At 42.5% G+C, this 17,783-nt stretch overlaps 2 protein-coding genes across 6 annotated transcripts in view; both read right to left on the bottom strand.

Annotated features, from left to right (window-relative positions):
- LOC113014104 (CD209 antigen-like protein C) overlaps positions 1-17,783 on the bottom strand; it is a 41,397-nt gene that overhangs the window by 12,917 nt on the left and 10,697 nt on the right. The window lies entirely within an intron of this gene.
- Positions 6,574-17,405, bottom strand: LOC113014103 (CD209 antigen-like protein A). Of its 3 annotated transcripts, none has more exons than XM_080296720.1 (8): positions 17,193-17,241; positions 15,894-15,985; positions 14,333-14,637; positions 12,320-12,409; positions 12,172-12,234; positions 11,774-11,916; positions 7,669-7,796; positions 6,574-6,940 (listed from the first exon to the last, which is right to left on the bottom strand). In XM_080296720.1, the coding sequence occupies exons 3-8, from the start codon at positions 14,487-14,489 to the stop codon at positions 6,820-6,822; spliced, it is 702 nt and encodes a 233-aa protein (XP_080152846.1). In that variant the 5' UTR covers positions 14,490-14,637; positions 15,894-15,985; positions 17,193-17,241; the 3' UTR covers positions 6,574-6,819. The 3 variants fall into 3 exon arrangements, with proteins under 3 accessions (XP_080152846.1, XP_080152844.1, XP_080152845.1); XM_080296718.1 differs by lacking the exon at positions 17,193-17,241 and adding an exon at positions 13,895-14,011; XM_080296719.1 differs by lacking the exon at positions 14,333-14,637 and having other exon boundaries at positions 15,875-15,985; positions 17,193-17,405.

Genomic DNA, 17,783 nt, shown 5'->3' with positions numbered 1-17,783 from the left:
TAATTTTACCTTGATTTTTTAAATAACCATTTCAAACTATTTACAGAACAATCAGCTGTTCTTCAACAAGATGTCACACAAATTATTTGTGCCAAATATTTCTGTCCACTATAAAGGAAACATCACAGCCTGATACCTGCAGGTCTGACAGCAGCAGGTGTGACACTCCTGTTTCTACCTGGAGACAGCAGTCGCCTCATTGTTCTGACACACAACACAAAACTATCCACAACACTACACACTAACTACACAAGACAACACACTAACTACACACTCCAAACACACTAAACGTCACAAATCTCTCTCTCTCTCTCTGTCACTCCTAAAACATCTCCCTCTTCCTAAACAACCAAATATCATTTTTTAATTGGTCGACATGGTGCATTTTTCCACCAACACAAAATGGATGTTTTTGTTTTGTTTTTTTTATTTTTTGTTCATAAGCAGAGAGGTCTCGCTGCGCTGTCCTTAGACAGCAAACGTGACGAAACTATTGAGGGAAAAACGCTGCGTATATATTGTTTATCATGACTCTGGTTTTACGTGGCACAATTTACAAACCTTGTTGCTTTGTCATCTTGAAGTGGTCATGTGATTGGCTTACCACGACTACTTTATTCTTCCTCAGTCAAACAGCAGCACTCGTGCCATTGTTTTGCCCCCTGAGCTCCAGGTGTTGTGCCAAAAACTGATCGTCTACCAGAAAGTGATTGCTGTCCGTGGGCAATCTGTAGCATCCAGATTACTTACAGCTACTCACGTACAACTGATATAAGATGCAGTAAGCTGAACACAGCTTCAACCGTCTGTTTGTTGAATTACATTACATCCTGCAACACCTTGACCGCCCGGGAACTTATGCCAGGGTCCTGTTTGTGGACTTTAGTTCGGCTTTTAACACCATTGTGCCTGAACTTCTTTCCTCCAAACTCTCCCAGGTCATCGTGTCACCAGCTACCTGTCTGTGGATCACCAGCTTCCTGACAGACAGAAAGCAACAAGTGAGGCTGGGGGAGATCACCTCTGAAACCCGGTCCCTCAAGGATGTGTCCTCTCACCACTACTGTTCTCCCTCTACACTAACGACTGCACCTCCAAGAACTCGGCTGTCAAACTCCTAAAGTTTGCAGATGACCCCACCATCATCGGCCTCATTCAGGATGGTGATGAGTCTGCATACCGGCAGGAAGTTGAGCAGCTGGTACTCTGGTGCAGTCAGCACAATCTGGAGCTGAACACGCTTAAGACTGTAGAGATGACAGTGGACTTCAGGAGACATCCCTCAACTCTGCTCCCCCTCACCATATCAGACAGCCCTGTGTCAGCTGTGAAGATCTTCAAGTTCCTTGAAGAGGATGTACTTCCTGAGACAACTGGGGGAGTACAGTCGACACAGGAGCTGCTGATCCAGTTCTACACTGCGGTCATTGAGTCTGTCCTGTGCTCCTCCATCACAGTCTGGTATGGAGCAGCCACTAAACAGGACAGGAGCAGACTGCAGCGGACTGTACGGGCAGCAGAAAGGATCATCGGCGCCCCCCTGCCCTCCATCCAGGATCTGTACCTCTCAAGAACCAGGAAACGGGCAGGGAAAATCATCGCAGACCCCTCACACCCTGCACGCAGACTTTTTGATCTGCTGCCCTCTGGCAGACGGTACAGAAGCCTGCAGACCAGGACCACCCGACACAGGAACAGTTTCTTTCCCCTCGCCATCTCCCTTCTTAACAGTTGACCTGTCACACTGCTCCCACTGCCAGACTGCAACTGCACCTTATGTACATTTTGTAGTATTCATTCCACCTCATTCATTTCTGTATTTTATGTATATAAGTTTAGATTCGTTATTTATAGTTGGTTTAACTCAGCTTTGTGTATGTATGTGTAATGTGTATATATAGACACGTGTGTGTCTGTGTGTGTGTGCGTGTGTGCATGTGTGCGTGTGTGTGTGCGTGTGTGTGTGTGTGTGTGATTTACATTGCTGTGCTTGAGAGCCACCATCTACCGGAACCAAATTCCCTGTATGTGTCTGCACATATACTTGGCCAATAAACATGATTCTGATTCTGATTCTGATGATGCCATAGCCCTGACACTACACACTGCCCTGTCACACCTGGAGAAGAGAGACACGTATGTGAGGATGCTGTTTGTAGATTACAGCTCAGCATTCAATACCATCGTTCCCTCGAAGCTGGACAGGAAACTGCAGGATCTAGGACTGAGCAGCTCCCTCTGCAGCTGGATCCTTAGCTTCCTGTCTGACAGACGCCAAGTGGTCAGACTGGGCAGCATCACCTCATCCCCCATCACACTGAACACTGGTGCTCCACAGGGGTGTGTACTGAGCCCTCTCCTGTACTCACTCTACACCTACGACTGCACGGCCACTAACAGCTCCAACATCATTGTGAAGTTTGCGGACGACACTACAGTGGTGGGTCTTATCACCAACGGTGATGAGACGGCTTACAGGGAGGAGGTCAGCGCCCTGACCCACTGGTGTCAAGACAACCATCTCACCCTCAACGTCGCAAAGACAAAGGAGTTGATAGTGGACTTCCGGAGGTGCAGAGAAGTACACACCCCCATCACCATCAACGGCGCTGCTGTGGAGAGAGTGAGCAGCTTCCAGTTCCTTGGAGTACATCTGGCTGAGGATCTTACGTGGTCAGTACACACAAACAAAACAGTGAAGAAGGCGCAGCAGCGCCTCTTCTTTCTCAGGAGACTGAAAAGATTCGGCATGAGCCCCCGCATCCTCAGGACCTTCTATCACTGTGCCATTGAGAGCATCCTCACTGGATGCATCACCACCTGGTACGGCAACAGCACCGCTTACAACCGCAAAGCTCTCCAGAGAGTAGTGCGGTGCTCTGAACAGATAATTGGAGGTGATCTTCCGTCCCTCCAGGACATCTACAGGAAGCGCTGCCTGAGGAAAGCGGGGAGGATCATCAAGGACTCCAGTCACCCCAGCCATAAACTGTTCAGACTGCTTCCATCAGGAAGGAGGTTCTGCAGCATCCGGTCCCGTACCAGCAGACTGAGAGACAGCTTCTTCCATCAGGCCATCAGACTGCTGAACACGTCATAGACACCTCAGCTTCACTACTGGAACTTCAACATTATGCACTCCACACTGTATATAAATGCCACTTGTTTTGCACATGTCCAACTACCAACCTCTGTATATTTTATGTATTTTATCTTATTGTTTACTCTATTTAATTTGTAAAATATGTACATACGCACACACACACACACACACACACACATGTACACACACGTAGAAAAACATATTTAGTATACACATTCAGTAATATGCCATTCTTATATTTTGCTTGTTCTTATGGTATTGTATTTTTGCACACCTCTGTTGCTTGTGAAGATCGCACACAAGAATTTCACTCACATGTAGTGTACCAGTGTACCTGCACATGTGATGTGACTATAAAAGTCATTTGATTTGATTTGAAAAGGAACACAGTTTGTCCCGGACTTCAGCTTGAATGAAAAAAGAAACAAATGTAACCCTCGTAAGATTTACAGCAATCAGAAGTACAGGGTTCTTTGAATGCATCGTAGTTCTCGTCTGATAGTTTAATTCCCGGGCTTGCCCTGAAGGCATCACCTGCATCTCGGTGCGCGTGAAGGTGTGGTGTAGAAGAACAAAGACGGCAAGGAAAACCTCCATGCTGCCGCGGAGCACGGTTTTTCCCAGTTGAAAGAGAGAAAAGAGGTTCAATTAATATTTGTGAGAGAGCTGTCGTTAGCGGTGAACCACAGACGGGTACCTACCTCGAAGGAGTCGGAGTGTTTCTTCGAGCCTTTTGAACTATTCTGGTGAGTTAGCCTAGCTCACATAGCACCGCTATTGCAGTTCAATGCACTGTGACAAAAAAACAACTAACCAGTCAGAATAGTAGTAAATGTGTTTAATTATGTTTAAGATGTGTTTTCATAGTATTGCAATGTTGTGACAGTTTTGTTTATTATGAGTGTTTAGTGTTTTTTCCTTTCTTGAGCCTGCTAGTTCAGCCGCGGCCAGCTAAGTGGTTATGCGATTAGGGTTGCCAACCGTCCCTTAAAAAACGGAATCGTCCCGTATTTAGAAACAAAAGAACACGTCCCGTATTGAGCTAATAAGCGACGCACTTTGTCCCGTAATACAGTGAGAATCAAAAGTAGTCTATAAATGTTAATGGAATTAACGCTTTGTTTGAAAACATAATTCCCAGCCCCTCTCCTGCTTTGTGACCAATGAGCTGACAGCACACTTATGACAATTCGAGTATCACAATTCAGATTACCGCTCATCTCATTGGTCGAGGAAAGGTCGCTTAGGGAGAAAATACCGGAAGACAACAGGTGACCACAACAAGAAGCATGGCCAACAGGGAAACAAACGCCGACACTGCGGTGCAAGTCTCGGACGACAGTACACCTAAAGCTGGGCAAACACTGTGCGATTTTTTCAGTCACGTTATTCAGCTCCTGCTCAAACTGCACGATTGACTCGCAGGGGTTAGAAGTTGGTAGGTCACGATGCAGGTCTCACACTATACGGCCCGATGCTCTGATGCGACCTGAGTGCTCACACTGTGCCTCCATAACATGAAGGTTATAACAGAAATTCTGTCGCTTGCTCTCTCTGTCTTTCACTCACACAGACACACCACCACCATCAACTTTGCTAAATTGCTAATGAAAAACATTGATCAGGCAGCTGTGATTGAGCAGCAGTGTAGATCCAACTATTTTCATGGTTGTTGTGGTCGTGATAATTTTGTGAGGCCACATGGAAAAGGCTCGGATGAGCTTTCCAAAGTTCTACAAGTTGTGCCTCCATCGCTTGTGTCCAGATCACAGGCTGCACAGCCGTGCTGCTCCATCTTTTTCACCGACGTTTACGTGTTTGCGCGTGAACAGTGTGCTTCTCGTTATCCCACATATACTACACGACGCACGATGAAGGCCAAAATCGGGCCGATCACCAAGTCGGTCGCATGACTCAAAAATCGTCTCAAAATGGGCCAAAATTCACACAGTGTGCGCCCAGCATTAGAGCAGCAATGTTTGTTCGCTCAGAGAAAGAAAAAAAAGGCTGCAAAAGTACAGGGAGGAATGGGAAAAGGGAAACACCTGGCTGGAAAAGTGCACGATAACACCTTTAAAGCGCACTGCACTGTGTGCCGGCGCACTTTTTCCATAGGCATGCTTCTAGTGGTGGGCACATGAAGAACATGAGGGGCGTGAAAGCTCGGGGAACCCTTAACCAATTTCTTGTCCACCAGGCCACGGCAGAAGCAGATATGGTATGTAAACACTGTTTGTTGTTTAAACCCTCTGGTTAAGGTTAATATGGGCATGTGCAGTGAATATCAGCTCTATGTGGCCAGAAGTGTGATAATATAATTTATTTTGTGTAATAAACAACTGCAAGGATGGATGATTACAACAAATAGATGACTAATACATAAAAGTAATACATAGATGAATAATGATGATGAGTTATGATGCGTAATCATGGGAACAAGCGGGTTTACAAACAGGAGCAGCTGATTAGCATTAGAAAAGCTGAAATAATACCTCAACTGAAGCCAATTGTACTAAATGCACTATATGTGCACTGTTACAAGAATATTTTTGTTCTATTGTTTTATATTAATTTATATAATTTTAAGTTAAGCAGGACAGAGTTCTTTTAAAGAAAGATTTACTTATATTCTCAAAAGTTAAGCATGACAGGCTTCTGTTTAAGAAAGAGACCTGTTTTACTGTGTTAATGTTGTCATTTTGAGCTAAAAATAAATGGCTAAATGATCATTTGTTTCCCATATGGTCATATCACAAAGAATATGCATCTGCTTAAATCAAATTCAAGTCAAATGGTTAAAAAATAATTTCACACACAAAAAAAAGAGCTACAAAATTCACCACACTGGGAAGGGTGAACTGGGTTGCCCGGCCCTGGCCACGAGGTGTCCCTTATTTATTTTTCAGGGAGTTGGCAACCCTAGTACAGGCTGGCATCAGCTGGATGCTAACTTCAGTTCATATATAGATGTGTTGAACATGACGTCAGAGATGTTTTCTTTATATTCTGTTGATGTTTTGAAATATTTCAAAGTGTCTCCAAGTTAAATGTTGAACCTTTAATATAGCGACACTTAGAGCTCTGAAGCCGTTTTCTCTCGTTTACAATTCAACCAATAAGTTACTGAGTAAGTTAATTTATCTGTAATTAAAGTCATCAACACTTAAAGCTTTATGTGAAATATTTGTTTTTCAAATCCATCATACAAAAATTAAATACAACTTCCATATAAAATGCAAAACTAAATATATATGACTCACATAACACAATTAACATTTAATGTCTTTCTGTCACTTTCACATACACAGAGGTTTAAAAATGTCCTTCTGATGTTCCAGCTGATCAGAACCTTTAAAATTCTTATTAATCAAACATATTTTTTGCTGAACTTTTTGAAACAAGACCAAGAACTGTAGTTTTAGGACCAACAGACTGATGAATAAACCAAGTAAAGCAAAGTAAAGACAAGCTGCACTTTGACTTTTATTAGAACAATTTGCTGGAACTACAGAGTAATGAAGTACTTCAAGGTTTTGTGTGGATGACTTCCAACCTTACTGTACAGCACAGAGCACAGAGGGACAATATATGTAATCAATATATGATGCAGAATGAACAAGTAAAGACTGTAAGCTGAGTCTGAGGCTCATGCAGGACATTTCATAGTGAGGTGTCTTTGGTTGGATTATTCAAACATTTACATCAAAGCACCAAACTCATCTCTCACAGATGAAGGTCTTTGAATTAGAATAATATGACTGTGTCCATCTCCCATCACCGTCACAGCAGACTCCACGGTATCCAGAACGGGGATTCTCATGTCCTGGTGCCCAGAACCTGTCAGAGAGATCAAATCTGATATGAAACTGGACTAAACTCATAACTATTGTCACATTCATATAAATATGCGTCTCTTTTGGAATATTTCCAATATTTGCTGTATTTCTTTCCCAGGTTTCTCGCCCACTTTCCCTCCTTTAGACTTTTCTCTGAGAATCATCATGCACACTAAAACAGCTTTCAAGCTTTGATGAATATGAAATCTTCCTGCTGTAAAAATGGAGAATAAAAAGAAGTCAGAGCTGACTTTCTGCTGTTTGAAACTGTTTTGTCAGCTGTTTACAGACATCACTTTGAAATGTGTGTCTATCAGGTCATATTTACTGAAGCTTCTTCCTTCATATGTTCTGAAGTTTTACAAACACCAAAGAAGAAGAGACAGGAATTCTCTGAAACACTTTTTGTTCTGTGAGAAAAGAAACATTACAGCACAAAAACATGAAGACAAATTGAACAAAGTGAAATGTGTCGGTCGCTGCTTTGAACATGTTTCAATCCTGATTCCTTCAAACTGACTTGTTGTAACTGAACGTCATCACAGACTGCAGATGAAGAGAGTTCAAGCACAGCTGTTCATTCAAAGGAGGATTTCTGCTTTTCTTTACATTCAGTTTGTGGGGCTGTTGGAAAATAGCTCAGCTCATGTATTGCTGATCTATGTTCCAAAACATCAGTGTTTCACTTCTAAATAATAACTCTGGAATAGAAACAAACTAATGTCTCACCTTTCTGTCAGCGCTGATCCGTCCACCCATTTCCATTTAGATCCTCCTGATAGCCATTCATATCCTTCTGATGTCCATGTAGCTTCCAGACCAATCCAGGACTCTCCTCCAAATTTACTGACAAATTCCTGTTTGAGAAGAGACACAAATATTGTCTCCAGTCATAATTCAGCACTTCTGTTGTAGTGACATCATCTTGTGAACATGTCTGAAGGAAGAATAACTGTGATGAAACTTTTCTTCCATTGTGCAGAAATCAGAAAGAGCCAAAGAATCGATGAATATCAGCTCCTCCTGTAGCTCAGTCAGTGTTGCAGTGGAATCAGTGTTAACAAATCATTTGATTCAGTTGGATTGAATCAGAAAAATAATCTGGATTATGAGGATTTCTCTCATTTTATAACATTTCTGTTATTTCAATGTTTTGTGTTGACTTGGTTTCTAAGGATCATCTGAACTGGTTCCCATTTAATCCTGGTTCTTTAACTGCTTTGAATTCCTCTCCTTCATAATTCAATGTGAATCTCCAGTTTGCTGTATTGTAATCGATCCACCTCCCAAATCCTGCAATCATTTCCTGAATGGATTCTCTAATCTTCTCTCATCGGTTATTGTTCATAAAGTCATTTTAGTAGATGAGTCTAATTTACTTGTTGATGATCCCTCTAACAACACTGCCACACAACTGATGAACACTGCAGCATCATTTCATGTAGTGCATCATGTTGTCGGCCCCACACATAACGCTGACCTTCCACATGTCTGACCTACTATCCAATCACAGATGTATCATCTTTGACAGGCTTACAGTCAGTGTTGTCTTCCCAGAGACAAACTGCTGTCACTCCCATGTCTTCTAATGACTGTGGACATTTTTCGATTTCTTCACTGGCAACATCAACAGTATCAGGTCAGAGTTCAAGTCTGTACCTCTTCAACCGCCCCAAGTCTCTCCTCCAGTTCTGTTGTTGGAGTTCAAACTCCTTCCTGCTGCCATCTCCCCCTGACTTCTCTCTATTAGAAACCAGTCCCTTTCATTTCAGCTGACTTTCAAACAGCCAGAGTCTTTGTGAGTGGGATCAACCCTCCTTACATCCCACTGTTTTAAATCAAGTTGCTCGTCAGCTCCTTCAGATCTTTGATCAATTCCAACCTGGTTCCAGACAAACCACAGCACTGAAACAGCTTTCATGAAAGTTACTAACCAGATTCTTCTGCGCTGGGATAAAGACTCCATTTGAGTCCTGCTTGACTTCTCTGCAGCCTTCATACTGTTGATGGTGCTCCTCTTATTAACACAGTCAAAGGAGCTTGCAAAGAAAAGCGTCTGGACTTCTTTAAGTTACTTGAAGACGTTTCACCTCTCATCCGAGAAGCTTCTTCAGTTCTAAGGTCAAATGGTGGAGAGTCCCAGATATAAACCTAGTGGGAGTTTCCCCCCACAGAGGGACAAAAGGACCCCCTGATGATCCTCTAATCGCCTGAGCCAAGGTGTGGAACTGGGTGTGGGCCCCAATCAGCCAGAGTTTCGGGTGGGTTCATTGTGACCAAAGACCACAACATCACTGTTTTACCAGCTGATAAGGGAAGATGCACCGTGGTCCTAAACACTACAGATTACCACACAAAGATCACTACTCTCCTCAGTGACAACAATACCTACGAAGCCTTAAAGCGAGACCCCACAAGCAGCTACAAAAAGAAAGTTATAGCTTGCCTTCAAGACTTTGAAAAGGACAAAATTATTGACCGCCTCACATATCACCGCCTTTACCCAGGGGATGCCATACCCTGCATCTACGGACTTCCTAAAATCCACAAGGAAGCGGTCCCACTCAGACCCATAGTCAGTAGCATAAACTCAGCCACTTATAACATTGTTAAACACCTTGCTACCATCCTTGCTCCTCTCGTGGGGAACACCCCACACCACATCAAGAACTCCACCGACTTCACCGACAAGGTCCAGAAACTTACCCTGGATCCAGATGAAACCATGGTGTCCTTTGATGTAGTCTCTCTCTTCACTTGCATACCCACCACAGAGGCCGTGGAGACTGTCAGAAAACGACTACAAGAAGACAGCTCCTTGGAGGAAAGGACCAACTTCACAAGAAAGGCTCTTGGCTCTTTCAAAGGAAGAGTACCCAGCCACTGGTAAAGATATGTGGACGATACCTGGGTCAAAATCAAGACACAAGAAGTGGAATCCTTCACTGCGCACATTAACGCTGTGGATAAAAACATCAAGTTCACCAGGGAAGACACAAAGGACAACTGTTTGCCTTTCCTGGACTGCGCCGTGCACATTGAAGAGAACGGCAACCTCAACATCGAAGTTTACCGGAAGCCCACACACACGGACCAGTACCTCCTGTTTGACTCCCATCACCCTCTGGAACACAAACTTGGAGTAATTAGGACCCTACACCACCGGGTAGAACATGTTCCCTCTAAGCCTGAAGGAAAAAAGAAGGAACACACACATGTAAAGGAAGCACTCAAAACGTGCGGCTATCCTAAATGGGCGTTCTTAAAGTCAGCAAAGAGGCAAAGAAAAGAAGACCAGACAGCAGCGAGGGAGGATAAGAAGGACAGACGCAACAACATTGTCATCCCCTATGTAGCCGGTGTATCAGAGGAACTCAGGAGAGTTTTCTCCAAGCACGACATCACAGTGTACTTCAGACCAAGCAACACGCTCAGACAGAAACTGGTTCACCCAAAAGACAAAACTCCTAAACACAAGCTTAACAATGTGGTGTATGCTGTACAGTGCAGCGAGGAATGTCCAGACCTCTACATTGGAGAGACCAAACAGCCACTTCACAAGCGCATGGCACAACACAGAAGAGCCACCTCCACAGGACAAGACTCAGCAGTCCATCTGCATCTTAAGGATATGTTCACATTTTGGACAGAGAGGACAGATGGTTTGAAAGAGGAGTGAAAGAAGCCATCTATGTCCACTGTGAGCGACCATCTTTGAATATCAAACAGATACTTCATATTAATCAATGTGTGTCCTCATCTGAGTCCCACATGCCTCAGTCCTTGGACCAGTTCTGTTCTCTTTATAAATGCTGCCCCTGTGACATCTGCTTAATGGTTTTAATGGGATCTTCTAGCACTGCTGTGCAGATGACACACACACACTAATGCTTTTCTGTCGAGCCTCTCCTGCCTCAGTGAATGCTTCTCTGTCATCACTTCATGGATTTAAACTTCCTTCATCTCAAACTGAAGTTGTGCTGTTTGGCTCAGTTCCTCTGAGGAGGTCAGTCAGTACATCGTCCCCCTCACCAGTAACATCCAATCACCTGTTAAAGATCATTTTGAACCAACAGCTGCATTTTGAGCCTCACATGTCAAAGGTCAGCCAGTCTTGTTTCCTTTAGCTCAGAAATATTGCAAAGATCAAATCTTTACTGTGATTCAATCATCTGGAACTTTGAGTTCATACTTTCTCCTGCCTGATTATTGTAATTCACTTTTCACCTGCATTTCTCAGTCCTCCATAGTTGGTCTGCAGTTAGTGCAGAACTCAGCAGCAAGGCTGCAAACAAAACCTGGCCTGCAGTCTCATATCTCACCTATTCTTGCTTCTCTTCACTGGCTTACAGTGAAATTCAGAATCCTCTTTTAAATCCTGTTATGAACATATAAAGCTGTGCATGAACAGGCCCCTGCTTATATAGCAGAGCTTCTTGGACCTTATCACTGCAGCCGGCCTCTCTGATCATCTAATCAGCGTCTCCCAACTGTCCCTCGCTCTGATTTGAACACCAGAGGCCATCGTGCTTTTGAGCTTGTTGCAGCCAAACTGTGGAACAGCCTTCCTCAGACTATCAGGTCAGCTGACTGTTAACGGCTGAAACTCATTTTTACAGGTTAGCTCTCCCTCAATCTTTTCCCCTTTATTTTCCTCCATAGTTTCTAACTGTTGTGTTTCTGATGGAATGAATGTGCTGCTTTGTTTATGTGTCTGTATGTTTGCACATGTATACTTATCATCAATGTGTGGCTTTAATTCACAGTATGAAGAACTTTGTAACTCACTGTCAGCTCCATCAAAGATCACACAGACATGAACAAACACACCCACCTGTTCCTCTTTGCTCTTTATCATCACCAGATCAGCTCCTCTGGTCTTACAGTGGTTTTGACTCTCAGACCAAGTTTTACTCTCAGTGTATTTAAAGTAAAACTTGCTTCCAAACCTCGTCCATTCTTCTGGACACCACTTCCCTTAAAGTCAAACACATGTTTTAAAGTCAGACTTTGTGTCCTGTTGTATCACATTAATCTTTGGTTCCTGTCATTTTCCCTGTAAATGCTTCATTTAAACTCAGGTTTTCTCTCTTATTCATAATGAACTGAAACTTACATTTATACAGAGAAACTGTTACACAGCATCAAACATTTAGGATTCAAAACAAAGACACAATCAGGTTATCACTGTGTAACACTGATGTTTTCTATCAGTTATTCAAACTTTATTACCTTCTATCTTCTCCTTCAGCTTCTTCACTTCTTCCTGTAACTGACTGTTGAGTCGTTTTGTCTCTGTAGAAAAAAACATGTTAAAAAATGTAAATATAAATTTTATCTGACATTAGTATTTTCTTGTTAATTTTAAATACTTTCTTACCTTGATGTTCAGTCTGTAGCTCGTTGTAACTGTGGTTCAGTTTATTGTGTTTGAAGTGAAGTTTGTTGTTTTCACTCTTGTTCAAAGCATCTGAAATATTTCAGTGAAACCAAAATAAAATAAAATAAAATAAAATGAGTGAAACGTTGAACAGAAATAATCTTCTTCCTCTGCTTTGTCAAATATCAATAAGAGTCAGAAACTTGCAGCCATTGCTCTTTAACATGTCCTGTGGGTGGAGGTGTTAGAACTACAGGAAATCTGATGAGCTAAATACGTATCAACTGTGAACAAAAACCACTGACAAGATTCAGAATAATTGTGCTTCAGTGTGGAGGAAGAAGGTGAAGAGTCAAACAGCATTTCTACACCTGTAGTCAGAGATGTTATCTATATGCTTTGAAAGAATAGATTCTGACTCATGTGACATGTGCCTGTTCTCACTGAAAATATGTCTTTTTACATTCAGTCAAAGCTGCTCTGAGGCTTCAACACTTCCTCTTTCTGCTTATTTATAATTAATAAATGTTTCTTCCTGCAGCTTCCAGGAACTTCCTGCTTTCAGACGTCCTTTTGCAGGCGTCTCTGTTCTCACATCATAGATTTGTGATGTTTCTGCTGATCCAGCATTAAGTCTGTCACAGCTCCACCAGGAGCTAAAGGTCAGCTGAAGATCATCAACTGATTTAAAACATAGAATCAAACCACCTTAAAATCCAAACATCAGCAGCTGCTGGGAGTTTTCTCTGTGTTGTTGTTTTTGTTATTGTGGAGTCTTTACCTGATAATATAAAGAACCTCGAGGCAACTGTTGTTGTGATTTGATGTAATAAAAAAAGATTCATTGATATATCCCAGCAGATGAATGGAGCTAACATTAGCTTGTTAGCTACCTGCTTAATACACCAAGTGAACTAACTAGTCGCACAATGACAGACGGCCACTGTCTAACATAGTGTGGCTGCACCTGCATCAGTCTGCAGCAGATGCTGCTGCCTGTCTGCTTTGTTGATGTAATCACAGAATCACCGTGTTGAGTGAAGAGTTTGAAGGAACAACAAGAACATTCACTCCACAACACACACAAGATATGAGCCAGGAATCATGCACACAGACACACACCTGCTAATCAGTGCTAAGTAACAGACTGATGAAATACTAGAAGCTCAGTCAGCAAAACCAACGTGTTGGTCAGGCTGTACCACACAGCAGCTCATATTATTGATCAGAGAATTCCATTTAAAATGCCACCGTGCAGTTTTTATGAAGAGGAAACTATCCTTAGAGACCAAAACTCATTTGGTCCTGAATGGAAACATGTTTTTACTGCAGCAAAGGTGCTCATTTTAACATGGGAGTCTGTGGGGACTGACTCGCTTTCAGCATCAGCCTCCAGTGGTCATTAAAGGAACTGCAGTGTTTGCTGCTTCTGTGTTGGCTTCATGTACTTCCTGTATTTGCTGTGGCAGAAGGACACGTTCTGGTTGTGAAGCTGCATGTTTGTTGGCTGCTGGGATTCAGTATCAGTCATACATTCATTTGCAGGAGAAGTTCAGAGGTTGTATCTTATCTTACAGCATATGGACAGGATGATGATCCCAGCTAACATCAGGAGGCACAGCACTCTTAGACCCAGTGTAGCACATCTGAAAGAGCCCTTCAGGACTGAAGGAGGATTCAGAGTCTGTGGTCCTGTTAGAAAGCAGTGTGGATGTTGGTTTGTGCTTATTTCCTGTCAGTCTGTGGTTAACAGACCTGTGGTTGTGGTTGTATCAGCTTAACGTCAAAAAAGGGCCGGTTGCCAAAAAACAAAGGAAATATAACATCTGCACTGTGACTGAAAGAAGTTCCTGTTAATCAATAAGTGACGTACAAACTATTGTGGGAAAGAATTTAAATTAAAAAGGTTCATACAGCAAATGGAGAAACAGATGTTTGGTGGGCTGCAGTAATTTGGCATTAAAAGCTGACTGTAACAAACTGGAAGTACATTTAGATTTATAATTGACTTACCTCCTTCCTGTGACTGAAAATGATCATAACTATCTCTGATCTCATCTGTACTCTCGTAGATATCCACCTCCCTCTGCTCCCACTCTGCTCCGTCCTGCTTTCTGCTGTATCTCACCTTCTTTGATAGATCTGGTTTGGCATAAATATCTGAGGACATCGTGAGAGGACTGAGACGCTGAGCAGGAGTTTAAGCTGTACTCTAACAGTTCTGCAGTACTGACCCTGGAAGATATCGAGCTGTTTTATTCTTGTCCAGCCTTCTGTCTGCTTTCAGGCAGGAAGAAGCTTTGAGGAAGTGGCAGCGTCTAAGGAAACACAGACCGTGTGATTAATTTGCATAAAAATGTCTTAACTGCATTTGTTTCTCTTAACTACAGATAAAACTCTGTGTTGTACAATATGTGTACTTTGTTGAGCTTTTGACTGAGTTTGCATAAAGCAGAAAATGTATAAACTCTTCTTTTTCTAAAGACGTTGAACATTCACACATAAAAGCACAAACACAGTCACACCTCAGTGTCACAGTTGGTTCGACCCAGGAAATGTTATTTTGTCAGTTACAGTTTGTTTTCTTGCTGTTGCCTTATAGAGAAACAAACTGTTGAACTGTTGAGGTTCATCCAGTCGATGTGGAAAGTTTGAACCACGTCTCAAACACTCTTTAAATGAACAACAATTAAATTTAGCTTCACTGCTGACCGAAGATTTTAAAGTTTTTTAAACTGTAACTTTTCCTTTCAATTCTACATTTTGCACTTTCAGGAAAACTGATGCAGTTCATTTTTTTTCTCGTGTGTTCTTTGATTTGATTTTCAAAGGAATACAGAAGTACTTGTGTGAAAAAGTGTCCAACATAAGGAGGAAAAGTTTTTTGAAATTACAGTGCACTTAAATGTTGCACATCTTACTGTGAGGTCACCAGGAAATACTCCTTGTTGTTGGGCCGTCCTGGTTAACACACCTCTGCAACATTACATGAGAGTCGGGTACTCGGCCTCTGGATTTGTAAATCTGGGCTGGTGGGTTCAAACACTCCTCAGCCTCCCTGAGAAGGTTTATGTCAGAATATTGAAGGAGAAACTCCATCCAATTGTGAAATCTCAAATTCAGAGCAACAATGTGGTTTCCATCCTGGTCATGCAGCACTGGACGAGCTCTTCATTCTCTCCAGGATGTGTGGGAGTGATGAGCCCAGCTGGAGCTCCTCCACACTGAAAGCACCTGACTAGGATTACACCTGTGTGCTACTTAGGTGTTGGAGGTTTGTCCAACTGGAGGACACACGTTGTCTTAATCATTCAATTCAGTTTGACTTCTACAGCTCCAAATCACAGCAACAGCCTCAAGGTGCTTTATGTTGTGAGGTCGACCCTACAATAACATTATAGTAACAAGTTTGCTGTTTGTGTGTTTTCCAGTGAAGTAGGAGAAACTCTGCAGTGTGGGAACAGGAACTAAACACAATCAGGTCTGCAGCATCAAATCATTTCACTTCTAATGTTCAAAATCAAACATCTAACATATTGGAATCAAATTCCTCACAGCGTGTCATGATTCCCACCACAATCAGCAGATACAGCACTCCCAGGTTCACTTCAAAAGCTCTGAACCAGCTTCTTCTCACAGCTGGAAGCTTCTTCTCGGTGTGAACATCTACAAAGATAAAACAAAAAGTCCATTTATGAAGCACTAATGAGAGACTTTGGAGCTTTTTATTAATCCTCACTGTAGGAATGATCCCAGTAGAAAGTAAATCAGATTTACCAAACAAATTAGTCGAGTTTGTTAAAAAGTTACAGGAACTCAAACAAGGACAAAGTAACATTAGTCCATTCCAGCTGTTGTGATCGGTCGATGCATTTCTGGCCACTTCTTGGTCGCAGCTTTTGAATAGATCAGTGAGAGAAAAACAATCCTCCTCTCAATATAAGGACTAAATGAGCAAAACTATCCTGATGGACGTGAGGGAACGTAGAAAGAAGTGTAGAAACCTGAGGGACAAATATGGAGGAGAGTCCCAGAATATTCGTTTCTATGACGATCATCTGCACGCGGGTCAGAGCTGTGAGGAAAGTGTAATGCTGAGGAACAACCATGAACTGTGGAAACTTTAAAGCTGATTTATAACAGAGTGGTGCTGGGTGTGTGTTACTCTGTGTTTGTGCTTCAGTTACACTCAGTTAGCTTTCTGCTAGCTGTTTCCATCAGTTTGCTTCTCTCCTCTCTACACTCACTCATACTGCATTTTGATGCAGCTGAACTCACAATGAATCTGCATCTTTCTGTTCCTGTTGTCAGACCACAGAACAACTATGAACTACTGATTTAAACGTGCTGCATTAACTACAGGGGGAAGCTGCTAACACACTGCAGCTGCATACCAAGCTGCTGCTCTGCACCTCTGAAAGACGCATTTTTGGAAGCACAACATTGTCGGACAAACTCGACATTCACATATGTTTAAAACAATGACTGTGTGGACAATCTGGCTGTATTTACAGTCATGTTATCACTTGGAGAGGAAGCAGAAAGAGCTGTGCTGCTCCTATTGGCTGCTTCTCTCTGCCACTCACAGACCTCTTCCTGAAAGCAGAGCAGCAGCTGAACCAGTTTGACTTGAAGCCACAGACACTGAAACAGTCAGACGGTTAGAAACGGAGCTCCTAACTGGGAGTAAACAGGCCCAGTGCAACAAATGATCTGTGTGCCAGTTTGGACTGGAAACATATTCTGGGCACATGTGACACGAACACTAATATGTCTTAAAGTGGTCGGATATCAGAGCTTTAAAAGACACTGAACAACACTTTCATCACCAACATTTTCTTTGGTTTGGTCACTTTGATGATTTCCTGCTTACCAGCTTCTTGTAGGCCAACGTCAGGGTGCTGCTCTCCATCATCTAACACCTCCACCTCACTCTGCTCTCTCACTCCTCCATCCTCTTGGGACCCTCTGCTGTATTTCACCCTGAAATCTTCAACACTTTGAATTTCTGTAGACATTTTGAGCTGAAAGATCTTTGAGCAGCTTCACCGTCTGTCTGTGTCTTTAAGTCCGACAGCTTTGAAGAGAAAACAAAGAGGAAGTAAAACAGGACGAGTCACAGTTCTTCTGACACGTCAGGAGGCGTCAGACTGTCAGTTATGTACAAATGAAAACAACATTCAACAAGATCTGAAGTTCAGTTACAAGAATGTAAAACACTGAAAGAAGTTTTGTTTTTAATATTTTCTATCACAGAGATAATAAGCTTTAACTCAGCAGCTGCAGTATGTTTATAATAACACGGCTTTGTTAGACGCTGCCTTCTACAAACTGTAAGTACATCGAAGCAGCAGAGAGAAGAAGTGTTTGTGACACAGGAAATATGTCAGAGTGAACTATTTATTCATCTTTATTTTTACCAGCACAGAAACTAACAGGGCAGCGTGGTGCTGCAGTGGTGAGC

This window comes from Astatotilapia calliptera, chromosome 22 (assembly GCF_964374335.1).
Source record: "Astatotilapia calliptera chromosome 22, fAstCal68.1, whole genome shotgun sequence".
NCBI lineage: Eukaryota > Metazoa > Chordata > Actinopteri > Cichliformes > Cichlidae > Astatotilapia > Astatotilapia calliptera.
The sequence above is the reverse complement of the archived record's forward strand: the minus strand, read 5'-3'. Positions and strand labels throughout refer to the sequence as shown.